Source organism: Diceros bicornis, chromosome 3 (assembly GCF_020826845.1).
Source record: "Diceros bicornis minor isolate mBicDic1 chromosome 3, mDicBic1.mat.cur, whole genome shotgun sequence".
Taxonomy (NCBI): Eukaryota; Metazoa; Chordata; class Mammalia; order Perissodactyla; family Rhinocerotidae; genus Diceros; species Diceros bicornis.
The window spans coordinates 78,074,968-78,088,931 of NC_080742.1; the positions used below are offsets into that span (position 1 = coordinate 78,074,968).

The 13,964-nt window shown below is 46.0% G+C and overlaps 1 protein-coding gene across 1 annotated transcript in view; it reads left to right on the plus strand.

Annotated features, from left to right (window-relative positions):
- The first annotated feature begins 712 nt into the window (after nucleotides 1–712).
- Nucleotides 713–13,964, plus strand: part of STRIP2 (striatin interacting protein 2) — a 43,412-nt gene continuing 30,160 nt past the window's right edge. Inside the window, exons 1-5 of the mRNA XM_058529788.1 lie at nucleotides 713–841; nucleotides 7,130–7,199; nucleotides 10,539–10,613; nucleotides 11,649–11,783; nucleotides 13,451–13,571. Coding sequence (XP_058385771.1) covers nucleotides 713–841; nucleotides 7,130–7,199; nucleotides 10,539–10,613; nucleotides 11,649–11,783; nucleotides 13,451–13,571 — 530 coding nt within the window. The remainder of the gene's footprint in view (nucleotides 842–7,129; nucleotides 7,200–10,538; nucleotides 10,614–11,648; nucleotides 11,784–13,450; nucleotides 13,572–13,964) is intronic.

Below are 13,964 nucleotides of genomic sequence, written 5' to 3' on the forward strand. Positions count from 1 at the left end.
GGAAGGTGCCCCCCTACAGCAGAGAAAGGCAGATGACCAGGAGCAGCCCTGAAGGGCACCAGCAGTCTCAGTGAAATGAAAACGCCCCACCCCACCCCTCTACCCAGTCTCCCAGCCGAGCCCTCACTCCAGGAGGGATGAATTCTCGTCAGAAATCTCAGCTTTCAGAGACGGCGAGTCCTTCGTTTCTTGCGGTGTCCCCGGCCCCCGGCAGTGCCATCCCTCCCCTGCGACTGAAGCGGCATTTGGGAGGTATGCAGGAGCGGGGATAGAGGTCTGTGGTAGTGGGAAAACGGAGACTGCAGCGGAGCAGGAGGCGGAGATAGAGCTCCCCGAAAAGGTCGCTATTTGGGAGGGGGTGAGTGCTGAGGGACACTGAGTGAGAAGCAAATCAATAATCCGCCTGAGCTCAAGACCCAGAATTCGGGAGGTGGAGCCGGTAGCCAACCCAGGAGGCTACTGCTACCGGCAACGCCGCAGTACTTGGGGGGGAAAAAAAGGAGAAAAAAAAAATCCCTTGAATGAGCCCCCACCTCTTCCTAGTCCCGCTCCGAGAGGTCGAACAGCCAATCGCGCCGCGAGGCGGGGCTGCGGGGAGCGGTCGCAGCCAATAGCTGCGGAGGCGGCGGAGTCTGGCCGCCGGCGCGCGGCGAAGGGGTCGCCCCGGGCAGAGAGCGTAGAGCCGCTGAGGGGAGCCGCGGCTCCGAGCTGCATGGAGGACCTCGCGGCGCCCGGGGCCGGGAGCCCGCCCGCCAGTGGCAACGGCAACGGCAATGGCAAAGGGAAGCCGGCGGCCCCTAAGGGTCGGGAAGCGTTCAGAAGTCAGCGGCGGGAGTCGGAGGTGAGGAGCCCGGAGAGCTTCAGTTGGCGCCGGGAGACGCCCGCGGGCGGGCAGCGGTGGCTGAGGTGGTTCGGCCCCGTCCCCCGCCCGGAGCCCCCGGCGCTCCTCGGGCCACTCCTCGGAACTGGCGCCTGCGGGGTCAGCCGCAGCCTGGACCCGGGGCTCTGCAGCCGCTGACCCCTCTCCGGCCGTCTCCTGCCGCGGGTCGGGGCTTTCTAGCCCTCTGGCCTCCCCTCTAGGGGCGCGAAGATGTAGCGCGAGATCGAGCGTACCAGATACTTTTCAGATATTTGTCTCCCTTAATCGTTGCAGCCCCTTGGAGTGGGGACTCGTATCACCGATTTCCGAGGAGGAAGCAGGCGCGGAGAGGTTAAGGGGCTGGCCTGAGGGGTGGGAGGCCGGGGCTCCGCCGCAGTAAAGACGGCCCGGCGCGGGGGCAGCGCCCTCCCGCCCCGAGGAGTCCAGCGGAGCCGATCCAGATGTGCCGCGTGACTTCTGCCCTGCTCCTGTCCCTGTGTGTTGGCAGGTCCTTTAGGGAGCGCCTTCCGCGGACATCGGGACCCCCGCCTGTAAGGGTTCATGAGACAGGATTCAGGCGGGGGCCGTACAGGAGTGAGTGGATGGAACTGTTCCAGCATACAAACCCACGGATAGGAGTATGAATGTTTGGGTCGCTTCCTCTTCTTCTGAAAAGAAATCCTAACGAGGAAGACGAAAGGAGTGAATTATCGTCACTCCCCCACTCCCTCATCCAGCCACTTTCCATCAACTAGCCAAGAGTAGATGTGGATCTGAGTGGGGATCAGAATAGACGACAAAGTGTCAGGTGTGGAAGGGTCTGTAGGGATCATCTGGTTTTAGCCCTTTCTTTGATGGAAGTAAAAGAGACAGAAGTAACTTGTTCAAAATCATACATCTGGCGTAGTGGCCAGGAGTACAAAGCTTTGGGGTCACTCAGACCAGGTTTTGAATCCCAGCCCTATCGTTTACGCTCTCTGGGACTTTTGGCAAATTGCCAAACCTCTCTTTTCCCCGGTTTTTTCATCCTTAAAATGAGGTTAATGCTATCTACCTCAGAAGGTTGTGATAAGGTCAAAATGCGATAATTGAATGTAAAATGTTAAATTCAGTGCAGGCACAGTGCATGTAATTGGTCAATACATGGTAGCTCTTAGTATTGTATTATCATCATCATCAAGGGGCAGAGCTGGTACTAGAAGCCAGGTCTTAGGTGTCCCAGTCCACAGTTTACCATTTGAATAGTATGTCACAGTTTCCCAAGGGGTTTCATGTATGCTTTCCATTTTGGTACAAACGAGTAGGAATCCATCCCATTTTTTAAAAGAGAGAAGAGGAGGAGGTAAAAAGACTGGCCCAAAGTGACATCACTTTTCAGAGGCAGAGCTCAGCCCTCTTGTCATGCTAGATCGGGGTTCTATTCACCACATCATCTCCCTCCCTACCTCAGTATGAATCTGGCCTTTTAGGGCACCCTGTGCCTTCTTCCCCCATAGAGACATTGTTCTTGCTCAAATGGTTTTTTTTTTGGGGGGGATGACTCATTCATTAATTCAACAATTATCAAGTCCTTTCTATATGCCCAGCACTGTTTTAGGTGCTAGGGATGTAGCAGTGAACAAGGCAAGGTCTTTGCCCTGTGGAGCTAACATTCTAGTTAGGGTGGAGAGACAGGGTATATGCAAGTAAATAAAATAATTTCAGAATGAAATGTTCTTTGGGGGAATTAAAACTCCAGAAATAGGATGCCTTTTCCTTACCTATCGTCTTCCTTCAGGAAAAGGCTGTGGTTGTACTTTACTTTTGCCAGTGAGTTCAGTATCCAGAGACTCATAGCTTTCCACCTGCACTGCAGTTTACCTCCTGATTGTCTGCAGCTGCATTTCATGCTTGGAAATGAAGAACTGCAGTGATGCTCTCCATCTGGGCCCATGGCCTGCCAAAAGGCTGGCTGGAAAGATTAGCTTTCCTCCACCCTACTGCAGCAGGAGAGCTGCGTTTACCTGTCAGCACATCCCCTATCACCACAACACCCAGGTGCCAGACTCAGATGACTGTGTGCTATTCCTTCCATCCCTCCCTTTTGCTTTCCTATGGAAGATAGTCCTCAGGGGTGATGGTTTTCTTTCCTCTCTGGGGCTTCTAAAGAATTACTGGAAGAGAATTACTGTTGGCACAAGTCAAGAGAGCCTCCTCGTACATCACTTGTTTATAGGGGCACTGTTGACCTACCCTCTCCCAATGGTTTAGTGTATGAACATCCTAGCCTAAAAAGGAAGCTAGAGAATAATTGTTTGCTTAATAAAAAGATTCTTTTTTTTTAAATAATTTTATTTATTTATTTTTTTCCCCCAAAGCCCTAGTAGATAGCTGTATGTCATAGCTGCACATCCTTGTAGTTGCTGCATGTGGGACGCGGCCCCAGCATGGCTGGAGAAGCGGTGCGTCGGTGCGCGCCCGGGATCCGAACCCGGACCACCAGCAGCAGAGCACACCTAACCGCTAAGCCACAGGGCCGGCCCCAATAAAAAGATTCTTAACCTAACCAAAGGATTCACCTCAGGCCTCTTTCAGCCAGATCCCCTGGTTTAATTGGTTCTCAAAGTCCTTGACAAAGTTTTAACTGGTTTGTGGCAAAATGAGGAAAATTCAGGGCTTTGAAGTGAGTTTTTCATAAAATGTAGTTCAATACATTAAATTTAAAGGATGTATGCAATTTAAAACAGTTTTTTTCAAACTGTGGAGGGTAACCTGTGAGTTGAGACCAACTTTTTTTTTAAGAAATGGAATAGAAAATATCAGTACATTGCATATAGTAATGGTAAATATTACTTTATTAAACTTTTGTTGCAGTTTTGTGTGTATGTTAGGACATGATGTAAAATTTATTTTTACTTTGATTTACAGTCAAAAAAGTTTGAGGGGCTGGCCAGGCGGCATAGTGGTTAAGTTTGTGTGCTTTGCTTCAGCTGCCTGAGGTTTGCAGGTTTGGATCCTGGGCACAGACCTACGCACCGCTCATCAAGCCATGGTGTGGTGGCATCCCACATACAAAATAGAGGAAGATGGGCACAGATGTCAGCTCAGGGCCAATCTTCCTCACCAAAAAAAAAAGTTTGAAAAACACTGCTTTTAATGACTCTTTTATTCTGATACTGTGTCCTTCCCATTTTGGGATATTAAACTGTTCTTTCTTTTTTGAAATATATATTTTTTAGCCAAATTTTTGTGTGTGTGTGAGAGGAAGATTGACACTCAGCTAACATCTGTGCCAATCTTCCTCCATTTTGCATGTGGGACACTGCCACAGCATGGCTTTTGATGAGCCGTATGTAAGTCAGCACCCTGGATCCGAACCCATGAACCCCAGGCCATGGAAACAGAGCACGTGAACTTAACCACTATACCACTGGGCTGGCCCCTGAAATATATATATTTTAAAAAGGTTTTTAAAATCTACTTACCAGAGTAAAACATCAACAACCTTATGTCATTCTCCCCCCACCTTTATTTTTTTTTTACTGGTCTCTGTAATCCAGAAGTTTGGAAATCTTTGCTATAGTGGATTCAAACATGATTTGCCTTGTTGGTAGTATAAATTGATAAAGTGGTTTTGGAAAACAACTTGTCACGAAGAGCTATACAAATATTCATAAGCTTTGATGCATTAATTCCCTTTTTTTTTGTGGTGAGGAAGATTAGTCCTGAGCTAACATCCGTTGCCAATCCTCTTCTTTTTGCTAAGGAAGATTGGCCCTAGGCTAACATCTGTGCCCATCTTCCTCTACTTTATATGTGGGATGCCTGCCGTAGCATGGCTTGACAAGTGGTGCATAAGTCTGCGCCTAAGATCCGAACCTGCGAACCCCGAGCCAAGCTGCCAAAGCAGAACACGCACACTTAACCACTGTGCCACCAGGTTGGCCCACATTACTTCCCTTTACAAGAATCTTTCCTTAGGAGAGATCCTAAATATGAAACAATTTATAAATGTGTTACAGCTTCATGCATTTGGTAAAGAAAAATTAAAAACAACTTAAATGTTCAACAATAGAGAACTGGTTAAGTAAACCAATAGATATTTGTCCACTTAGCTGTTTAAAGTGATATCATAATGATATAAGAAAAATGCCTTTATAATATAATATTAAAATTGTAAGTAAAGTTCTTTTTTTTTTTTTCGTGAGGAAAATCGGCCCTGAGCTAACATCTGCCAATCCTCTCTTTTTGCTGAGGAAGACTGGCCCTGGGCTAACATCCATACCCATCTTCCTCTACTTTATATGGGACACTGCCACAGCATGGCTTGACAAGTGGTGCGTCGGTGCGCGCCCATGATCCGAACCAGCGAACCCAGGGCCACCGCAGCAGAGCGCGCATGCTTAACCACTTGCGCCACTGGGCTGGCCCCAAGTAAAGTAAAATTCTGAGTAACTACCTACATAGTGCTCCCAAGCGCTGGGTGGTGTGCTAATTGCTTTTTCTACATTAACTCATTTAGTCCTTACAATGACCCTATGAATTATCCTTATTTTACAGATTAGAAAACTGAGCATGTCAGCAGTTCCCTGACACCAGTTCAGTTCAGTTCTGACACTACCTGTAGTTAGCGCAGACCCCACAAGTTAAGAGTTCAGTCCCACAAGACTTCCCCCACTTCAGACACCAGCTACAAGTGGGGTCCTCGGGCTACCCATACTTCCGCCTTGCCAACTACAAATTCAGGGGTTACCATGATCCCCACCTCAGGTTCCATAATTCGCTAGAACAACTCACGGAACTCAGAAAAGTGCTGTACTTCTGATTATAATTTCATTATATAGGATATAACTTAGGAAAAGCCAAATGAAGAGAGGCATAAGACAAGGTATGGGGTTGGGGTGGTACAGAGCTTCCATGCCCTCTTCCGGGTATTACCCTTCTAGTACGTTGGTGTGCCCAAACCTCGTTGTTTCAGAGTTCTTATATGGAGTTGCATTACTTAGGCATGGTTGATTGAACCATTGGCCACATGATGGAACTCAATCTCCAGCCTCCTCCCTTCCTTGAAGGTGGGGCCAGCCCCTCCTTTGAAACTCTGTAAGGGCTCACACTGAGTCACCTCATTAGCATAAACTCAAGTATAGTTGATAGGGGTTCCTTATGAATAATAGATAGTCCTGTCACTTAGGAAATTCCAAAGGTTTTAGGAGCTCTGTAGCAGGAAGGGGAGGTGGGGGATAGGCAGTGGGGGCAAATACCAAATATATTTTTTCTACCATCCTGAGGCACACAGAGGTTAAGTAACTTGCTCAAGATCACATAATAATATGTGACAGAGGATGTGACAGAGCTGAGATTCAAATTTTTAAAAATTCATGTATATTAATATATACTGGTAGAAAATACCCCAAAATACTTAAAGAGATTAGCAGATGGGGTTATATTAAAACTATTTTTTAGGGGCCAGCCTGGTGGTGCAAGTGGTTAAGTGTGTGCACTCCGCTGCGGCAGCCCGGAGTTCGCCGGTTCAGGTCCTGGGCGCGCACCGATGCACCGCTTGTCAAGCCATGCTGTGGCGGCGTCCCATGTAAAGTAGAGGAAGATGGGCACGGATGTTAGCTCGGGGCCAATCTTCCTCCGCAAAAAGAGGAGGATTGGCATCAGATGTTACCTCAGTGCTGATCTTCCTCACACACACACAAAAAAGTATTTTTTAAATGGGGTTATAAATTTATACATACAATATCGTAGGAAATCTACCCTTTAATACAACTTGGAGTAGAAATGCTACCTTATTTGACAATCCTAAAGTTGTGGAACATCAGAGCTGAAGGACCTCTTTTTATAGATGAGAAACTATGATCCACAGAATGAGATTTGCCCAAAATCATACAGTGTGGGTTAATGACAGAGCTGAAGTTAGAATTCAGTTCACCTCTTTTGTTTTTGTCCATCTTATTTTTCCAGAGATTAACTAGATGCTCTTCTGGTCTGTGTTTATGTAGATCAGATATGGGCATAGATTGTAGCTTTTATATCTGTTCACGATCCTGGCCCTTTGCCCAGAGTTTCTGATTCTATATAGGAATCTTCAGTCCCTGCCCTGCACTGAGCCTCAAATTTTGGCTTGGAGGAGGGTGCTTCTTGGGTGAAAGGCCCAGATGGGACTCTCCTAGCTGCCTCCCTGATCTAACCTTGGCCTCCAAGAGAGGAAGAAGATGAAATAAGGGTATAATCTTTTTTTGTCAACCCTTTTCCTGAGTTACCACAAAGATTTCTCCATTACAGGGCTCTGTGGACTGCCCCACTCTGGAATTTGAGTATGGAGATGCAGATGGGCATGCAGCAGAGTTATCAGGTATGAGCTAGATGGATCTGTGGAGAGTGGAAGGATGGCCAAGAGGAGAAGGAAGGCCTCTCCCTTGGCAGCTTGTCTGTTCTCAACAAGTGGCTAGAGAATAAAGACTGTCCTCCACATTCCTTCTTCTTTTCACTCTCCAGTGGTAAATATCTCTTTGTTTGCTTTCACATTTCTTTCTGTGAATTCTCCCTCAGCTATGGTATTCTCCATTCTTTCGTTCTATCACTGTTTTCTGCTCACCCTTCTTTATTCTTTTTTGGTGCAGTCTCAGATCCGTTTTCTCTTCACCTTCTCCCCATTTCTCCTCTTTCTCTTTCCATTCTTCACCCATATCTTTGCATGCCCCCTTCTTTCTGCTATCCTCTCCCTCTCTATCCCGTTCCATCTCTCTCTCCTTTTTTCTTCGACCTCCATCTTTCCCCCTTCCCCTAACAACCTGCCCCTTATTAAAGTCTCAGCAATGTCTGACGAAAAATTATAGACAACTCACCACCTGAGCAAGGCTGTACATGTCAGCTATATCCATCATAGTGGAGCTCTGCTTGGATGTTTCTGAGCTGGAGTTAAGTGATCCCATTCTTCTTTCAGTGCTGGGCTGTTTCTCTCTGGCTGGATTTTTAGCTTAGGCTAAACGTGATCTCACATTAAGGGCTTCCATGTTACACGTGCTATGAATGCCAGTTATTAATAAACAAGCTTTGGGTGGAGATGGTGTGAAAGTTAAATATTCTGTCATGTGGAAGTGACACTTTGAGACATGCTTTTTCAGAGAAAAGAGACAAACATTTTTAAAGAAGTTCTTGTGAATAAGCACAGGGAGTAAATTTTGTGATGAGTGACAGAAATAGAGAGCTAAGTTTAATAACCGACAAAGGATTAGAATCCAGAATATGAATATATAGAGAGAGAAAGAGAGAAAAAAAAGAGAGATGGACAACCCAATAAAGAAGTGATCAAAGAATATGAATAGGAATTCATAGAATAGAAAACCATATGGTCAATAAATATATGAAAAGATGTTCAACTACATTAGTAAATGAGGAAAAGCAAATTAAAATATGAAATATTATTTCACATTCATCAGATTGCAAAACTGAAAAGCCTGGGGTTGATGAAGGTGCAGAGAAATGAGTACTTTTATACTCTGCTTGGCATGAGGGAGCAGAGTATAAAATTGGAAAGCGGTTTGGTCATGTCTAGTGAAGTCGAAGATGCACACATTATGACCCAGCAATTCTAGATGTACACTTTAAAGAAGTGCTTGAGCACAAGAAAACATGTACAAAGATGTTTACTGCAGCCATTGTGAAAAATTGAAGCAGCTTAATAAGAGAATGGATAAACTGTAGTGTATCAATATGGTAGGGTACTGTATAGTAGGCTACTGTGGAGCCATTAAAATAATTGATCTATATCAATATGCTTCAATATCAATAAATATTAAAAACAATGTTCATAGGGGAGAAAAGCAGTGACAAAATAATTCATACATATATCAAAAAACTGCTTAAACACACGAGTCTAAAAGTCGTTTCTAGGAAGTCTAGTTACATACTTGATTGAGAACAGTGTCAGTTAAATGAATGGATTTTTGTGTGTGTGTGTGTGAGGAAGGTCAACCCTGAGCTAACATCAGATGCCAATCCTCCTCTTTTTGCCAAGGAAGATTGGCCCTGGGCTAACATCCATGCCCATCTTCCTCCACTTTATATGGGACGCCACCACAGCATGGCTTGACAAGCGGTACGTCGGTGGGCGCCCGGGATCTGAACTTGTGAACCCTCAGGCTGCCGAAGCGGAACGCGCACACTTAACCGCTGCACCACTGGGCCAGCCCTGGATTTTTTTTTGTGGATATGTTGATCACACTTTTTCATGTAGAAAACTATTTAAAAACATATAATAAAAAATGTTTCTAAGAAAAAATAATTTATATAATATGATACTGCTTGGATAAAAACTTTTGAAACAGAATATCATATGTTTACAGGCACATACATATGTAGTAAAAGTATAAAAATAGGCATGTGAAGCATACACACCAATTTCATTGTAGTGGTTACCTCTAGAGAGGGGAATAAGATAGACTGGGAAGGAAGAGGGGACTTTAGATGTCTGAAGCAAATATGAGAAGTGTTAACGTTTGTTTAATCTGGGTAGAAGATACACAGGTGTCTTATATGTATTCTATATTTATCTGTATATAAAAGTTCATGATCTAAAATTTAAAAATAAAATAAAAACAAAAACAAACTTTACTACCTAAGAGCCTTGCTCCCTTTTCTGACTGGATTTGTACTCTTAAAAAATGTGCATCCATGCTACCCACTAATGAATGAAGAATTTAAGATTCAGAGATGGGATTTGCTTCTGGTCATTCCAGGATTCTGAAACTCGAGACTCAAAAGCCCTGGCTCCCAGACAAGGTGTTTCTCAACCATTAGACAGTTGGCTGTAACATAAGTGAGTTTCTCTTGCTTTGTGAATTATTTGTGACCTAGTTAAATTTCCAGCAAGGGTCTCAGTTAGGGAACAGAGTTTTGAGGAAATCTGTTCTATCACCTATTGACTTCAGTTCTTCATCCTCTGTAAGATGAGGGTACTGGTATGATGTTCTGGAGTGTGTGTGTGTGTGTGTGTGTGTGTGTGTGTGTGTGAAAGGGCATTTTTATTTCTCATAAGCTCTCTGCATTTTGTATTGAGAGGCTACTGTCAGTGAAGTTAGATTATTGTGGGCTACCGGCAGCCCTTTGGCAACCATAGCTGCTTCTACATGGTTTGATGCTGCTTCTGCCTGGGTGGCCATGGGCAGGAACCTAAACTTCTATACCCTTCGAGGAAACTCAGCAGGGAGAGAATGAACTAGCTCCAAAGAGCTGTCTAACACATACTCCAGCCCTCACCCTGACTCCTTGAATAGCACAAGAATCTTGCCTCTAAATTTCAGGAGTTGTGTTGCCTTCCTCTTCTCTAGAGATAGGATAGTCCCAGTCTGGGTTGACAAGCAGAAGGGGTTGCAACCCTAAGAAACAGGAATGATCATGTTAAACCCTCTCTGCTCCAACTGTCCTCCTGGGCCTCACCAAATGTCGAAGTCTGACTTCTCTGCTATAGCAGCCAGCTGGCAGGAGAAGGACAGGTTTGATGGTTTAATCACCCAGGAACACAAGTGGCTATTTTTAACTGCTCCGAAAGGGAGGAAGCTGGCTCTGAGTTGACTTGGACACAGGAATGTGTTGGAAGCTTTAGCACTTTCATGCCACCCTCTCCACCCCAAGCCCCTTCCGTAAGGGTCTGCTGAATGTTTATGACTCTGTCCTATCTTTCCTGCAACAGAATTGTATAGCTACACTGAAAACCTGGAATTCACCACTAACAGGAGGTGCTTTGAAGAAGATTTCAAGACTCAAGGTGATCCCAGATCCTTATACATAGAGACATACTTTTTCGCTCCATGATATCCCAACCTGATCTAGAAAAAGCCTAAAACAAAGTATGATCCTTCTTCATCCTCTCCATAACCGTATAACTTCTCTATCCCTTCTTGCATGTGGGACACAGAGTTTCCTATACCTCAAGTGGAGAGGCCATGGAGTGGAAGCAAGAGAAGCCTGAGCTGGGTCCCTTTCCCTGATGTAAAGGGCCAAGAGAGCAAAGGGATAGGGAGGTGGGGTTGGGCAAGTGCCCTACTGCCTGGTAGAACCCTGTGTCTAGCCTAGTCCTTGACCTTAATGTTCAACCCCTGCCTCCAACTCTGCCTCACTCCCAATAGCATCTAATAATAATTTCATGTGCCCACACTGTGATCCTCTCAGACCTCTGTTTCCTTATTTGGTTAGTGGTAATTCAAGTTTCAACTCAACAAATGTGTGGTGAGTACGTGCTTTGTGCCAGAGATGCAGGAGGTAGGGATGAAGGTGAATTTGCAGTATCTTCAAAGAGATTAAAGTCCGGTAGCAGAGGGGAGCTGTGTGCATCACTAAACTAGCTGAGGCCAAGAGGAAAATGTAATAAGCATAATAAGAGAAGTAAAAAGTATCTTGGGGAGACAGCTTCTGGCTGGAGCATTAGTGGGAAAGAGGTAATTTTCTATTGGAAAATTGAAGGATGAATTTTCATTCAATTAATGATGTAATGATGAATAGGAATTGGATATGTAGGGAGACAAGGAACTCCTTGAGGAAAGGCAGAGAGATTGGACAGTATAGGCTGTGTATGGAAGATGGAGGGGATGTGGAGGAAGATGAGGCTGCAGAGTGGGTTTGGGCCAAAATATTTTGGATCCTTTACTTTTTCTATCCCTTATTCTTTCTCAGCTAAATAAGGAAAGCTTTTGAAGAGAAGAATTTGTTGGGGGCTGAGATCAGAGGTGGATATGCTATCAGGAGCCTTTCCAGGAAGGGGAGACAGCAGCTGATACTAGATCTATATGGCCTCTGTCCCCAGTGCAGGGCAAGGAGTGGCTGGAGTTGGAGGAAGATGCCCAGAAGACCTATGTGATGGGACTCCTGGACCGGCTGGAGGTGGTCAGTAGGGATCGGCGACTGAAGGTGGCCCGGGCTGTTCTCTACTTGGCGCAAGGTGAGTGACCACCTTTGCCAACTTGGGAGGGGTGGAAACTAGTGAGAGAAATGGTGTTATCAAGACTAGGATGAGGCTGGGCCACCCCCATGGCTTAGCAGTTAAGTGCGCGTGCTTTGCTACTGGCGGCCCGGGTTCGGATCCCAGGGGCGCACCGACGCACCGCTTCTCTGCCCATGCTGAGGCTGCGTCCCACATACAGCAACTAGAAGGATGTACAACTATCTACTGGGGCTTTGGGGGGAAGGAAAAAAAAAACGAGGAGGATTGGCAATAGATGTTAGCTCAGAGCTGGTCTTCCTCAGCAAAAAAGAGGAGGGTTAGCATAGATGCTAGCTCAGGGCTGATCTTCCTCACAAAAAAAAAAAAAAAAAAGACTAGGATGGGGCAAGCCATGCTGGGAAAGCAAGGTCCCTGCCTCTCAAGGACAGATCTTCTCATAGGCCAAGAGTAACGTAGTGCTTATGAGGAAGATAAGGAGATGGTGGTGGGTACTGTTCTGGATCCCTTGGAATCAGTCTTTATCTTACCAGGCATGCCAGGATTTCTTATAGGGTTCCTTTTTCCTTAACCTGGGCTGTAATCATATGTGGAGACTAGCAAGAGGGTCAATGCGCCAGAGCTGACGATATACCACCAGCTGAGCTTGAAGGCTTCTTTCATCAGCTGTGGCCTCGCCCTGACACTGAGGGGAGGCAGGGGGGTGCCACAGGTTCACACATGGACCCTCTGCGTTGTTTCCTGTTGGTATTCAGAAGGTTCAAGCCAACAGAGTAAAAGGAGTGGATGCTGTGAATAATTTGGAGATGATCAGAACTCAATGAGATTAATTGAGGAAAGCTTCCCAGAAGAGACCTATTAACCAGGTGTTGGAAAGAGAAATAAGATATCCTAGCTAGAATAGTAAAAATAAGCCCTGAGACCATAAGTAAGAGGACTGTTGGCAGAACCAACTAGTCAGGAGCTAAAAAACTGTAAAAGAAAATCATAAAGGGAGAGGAAAGAGTGGACATTGGGTGAAGGGAAGACTATAGCAAACAAGTCAGTGCCCAACCATGTCTCTTGGTACTGGCACTCTGACCAACTTCCAACTACCTGTACCTTCATCTTTTTGCCTAAGGGCTTTCTCTGCAGCCCACATAGGGCAGCCAGGAAGTGCTAGGGAATTAATGTGCTTCCCTAGTCAAGCAGCACTCATCAGTGACGATAGGAATTAGTGGATGAGTAGCCCAACTACCACACCCGTCTTGGATGGGATGATTCTGAGTTGTGTGTTTTATACTGTTTCCCAGAGCTTCCCACCAACCTGGGATTGAACTCTTGGCTGCCTTCTCTTTCCTGTCTCACTTCCCCACATCTTTACTGATGGTTCCTGGGATCAATTCCCAAATAAACTACTTGCCCTTGAATCCTTATCTCCTAGATCTGCTTCTCAGGGAACTCAAACTTAAGACAAGCCAGCGACGAGCACGTTGGACCTAACCTGGAGACTGCCTCTCATCTCCCCTACCTCATTCCAGGAAGTTCTGGGAAGCCCTTGCCCTACCTTTGTCAGCTTAATTATTGGGCAGGGTGTTGGAAGATAATCTTAAGATCCTGGGGCAGGGTGGAAGGAACCAGGATATTCCCCTATCCCTCAACCCTTATGGCACTGTCTGGTCCTTTAGGCACTTTTGGGGAATGTGATTCAGAGGTCGATGTGCTACACTGGTCCAGGTACAACTGCTTCCTGCTCTATCAGATGGGGACCTTCTCGGCCTTCCTGGAGCTACTCCACATGGAAATCGAGTGAGAAGCCTTAGGGGAGGGCTGGCCTAGACAGCCCCTTCCTTGAAGGGTACCTCATGTCCTATGCTGGTTCCTCACTAGAGACCTCTGTGGGAGCTGGGTCTATTCACACCTCAGGCCAAAGCTCACTGACAGTTCCCCTCCATCTAGCCATGCTCTTTGATATTCTGTCCTCCTGCCTGAGGTTGAGCTCAGCAACAGCTTCTGTCCCACTTGCAGCTTCAATCCTGGGCTTCAGGGGCCTATGCTGGGTGGGTTCCCTTTTTATCCAAACACCTCAGCTCAGCCTAACTCTGGAATCTATGAGGGAAACTGTTCTGCCTGAGAACATGACCCAAGAGGGACAGGACCAATTCCTGTCACTGTGCCCAATTCTTTCCGTCATGGGTTGTA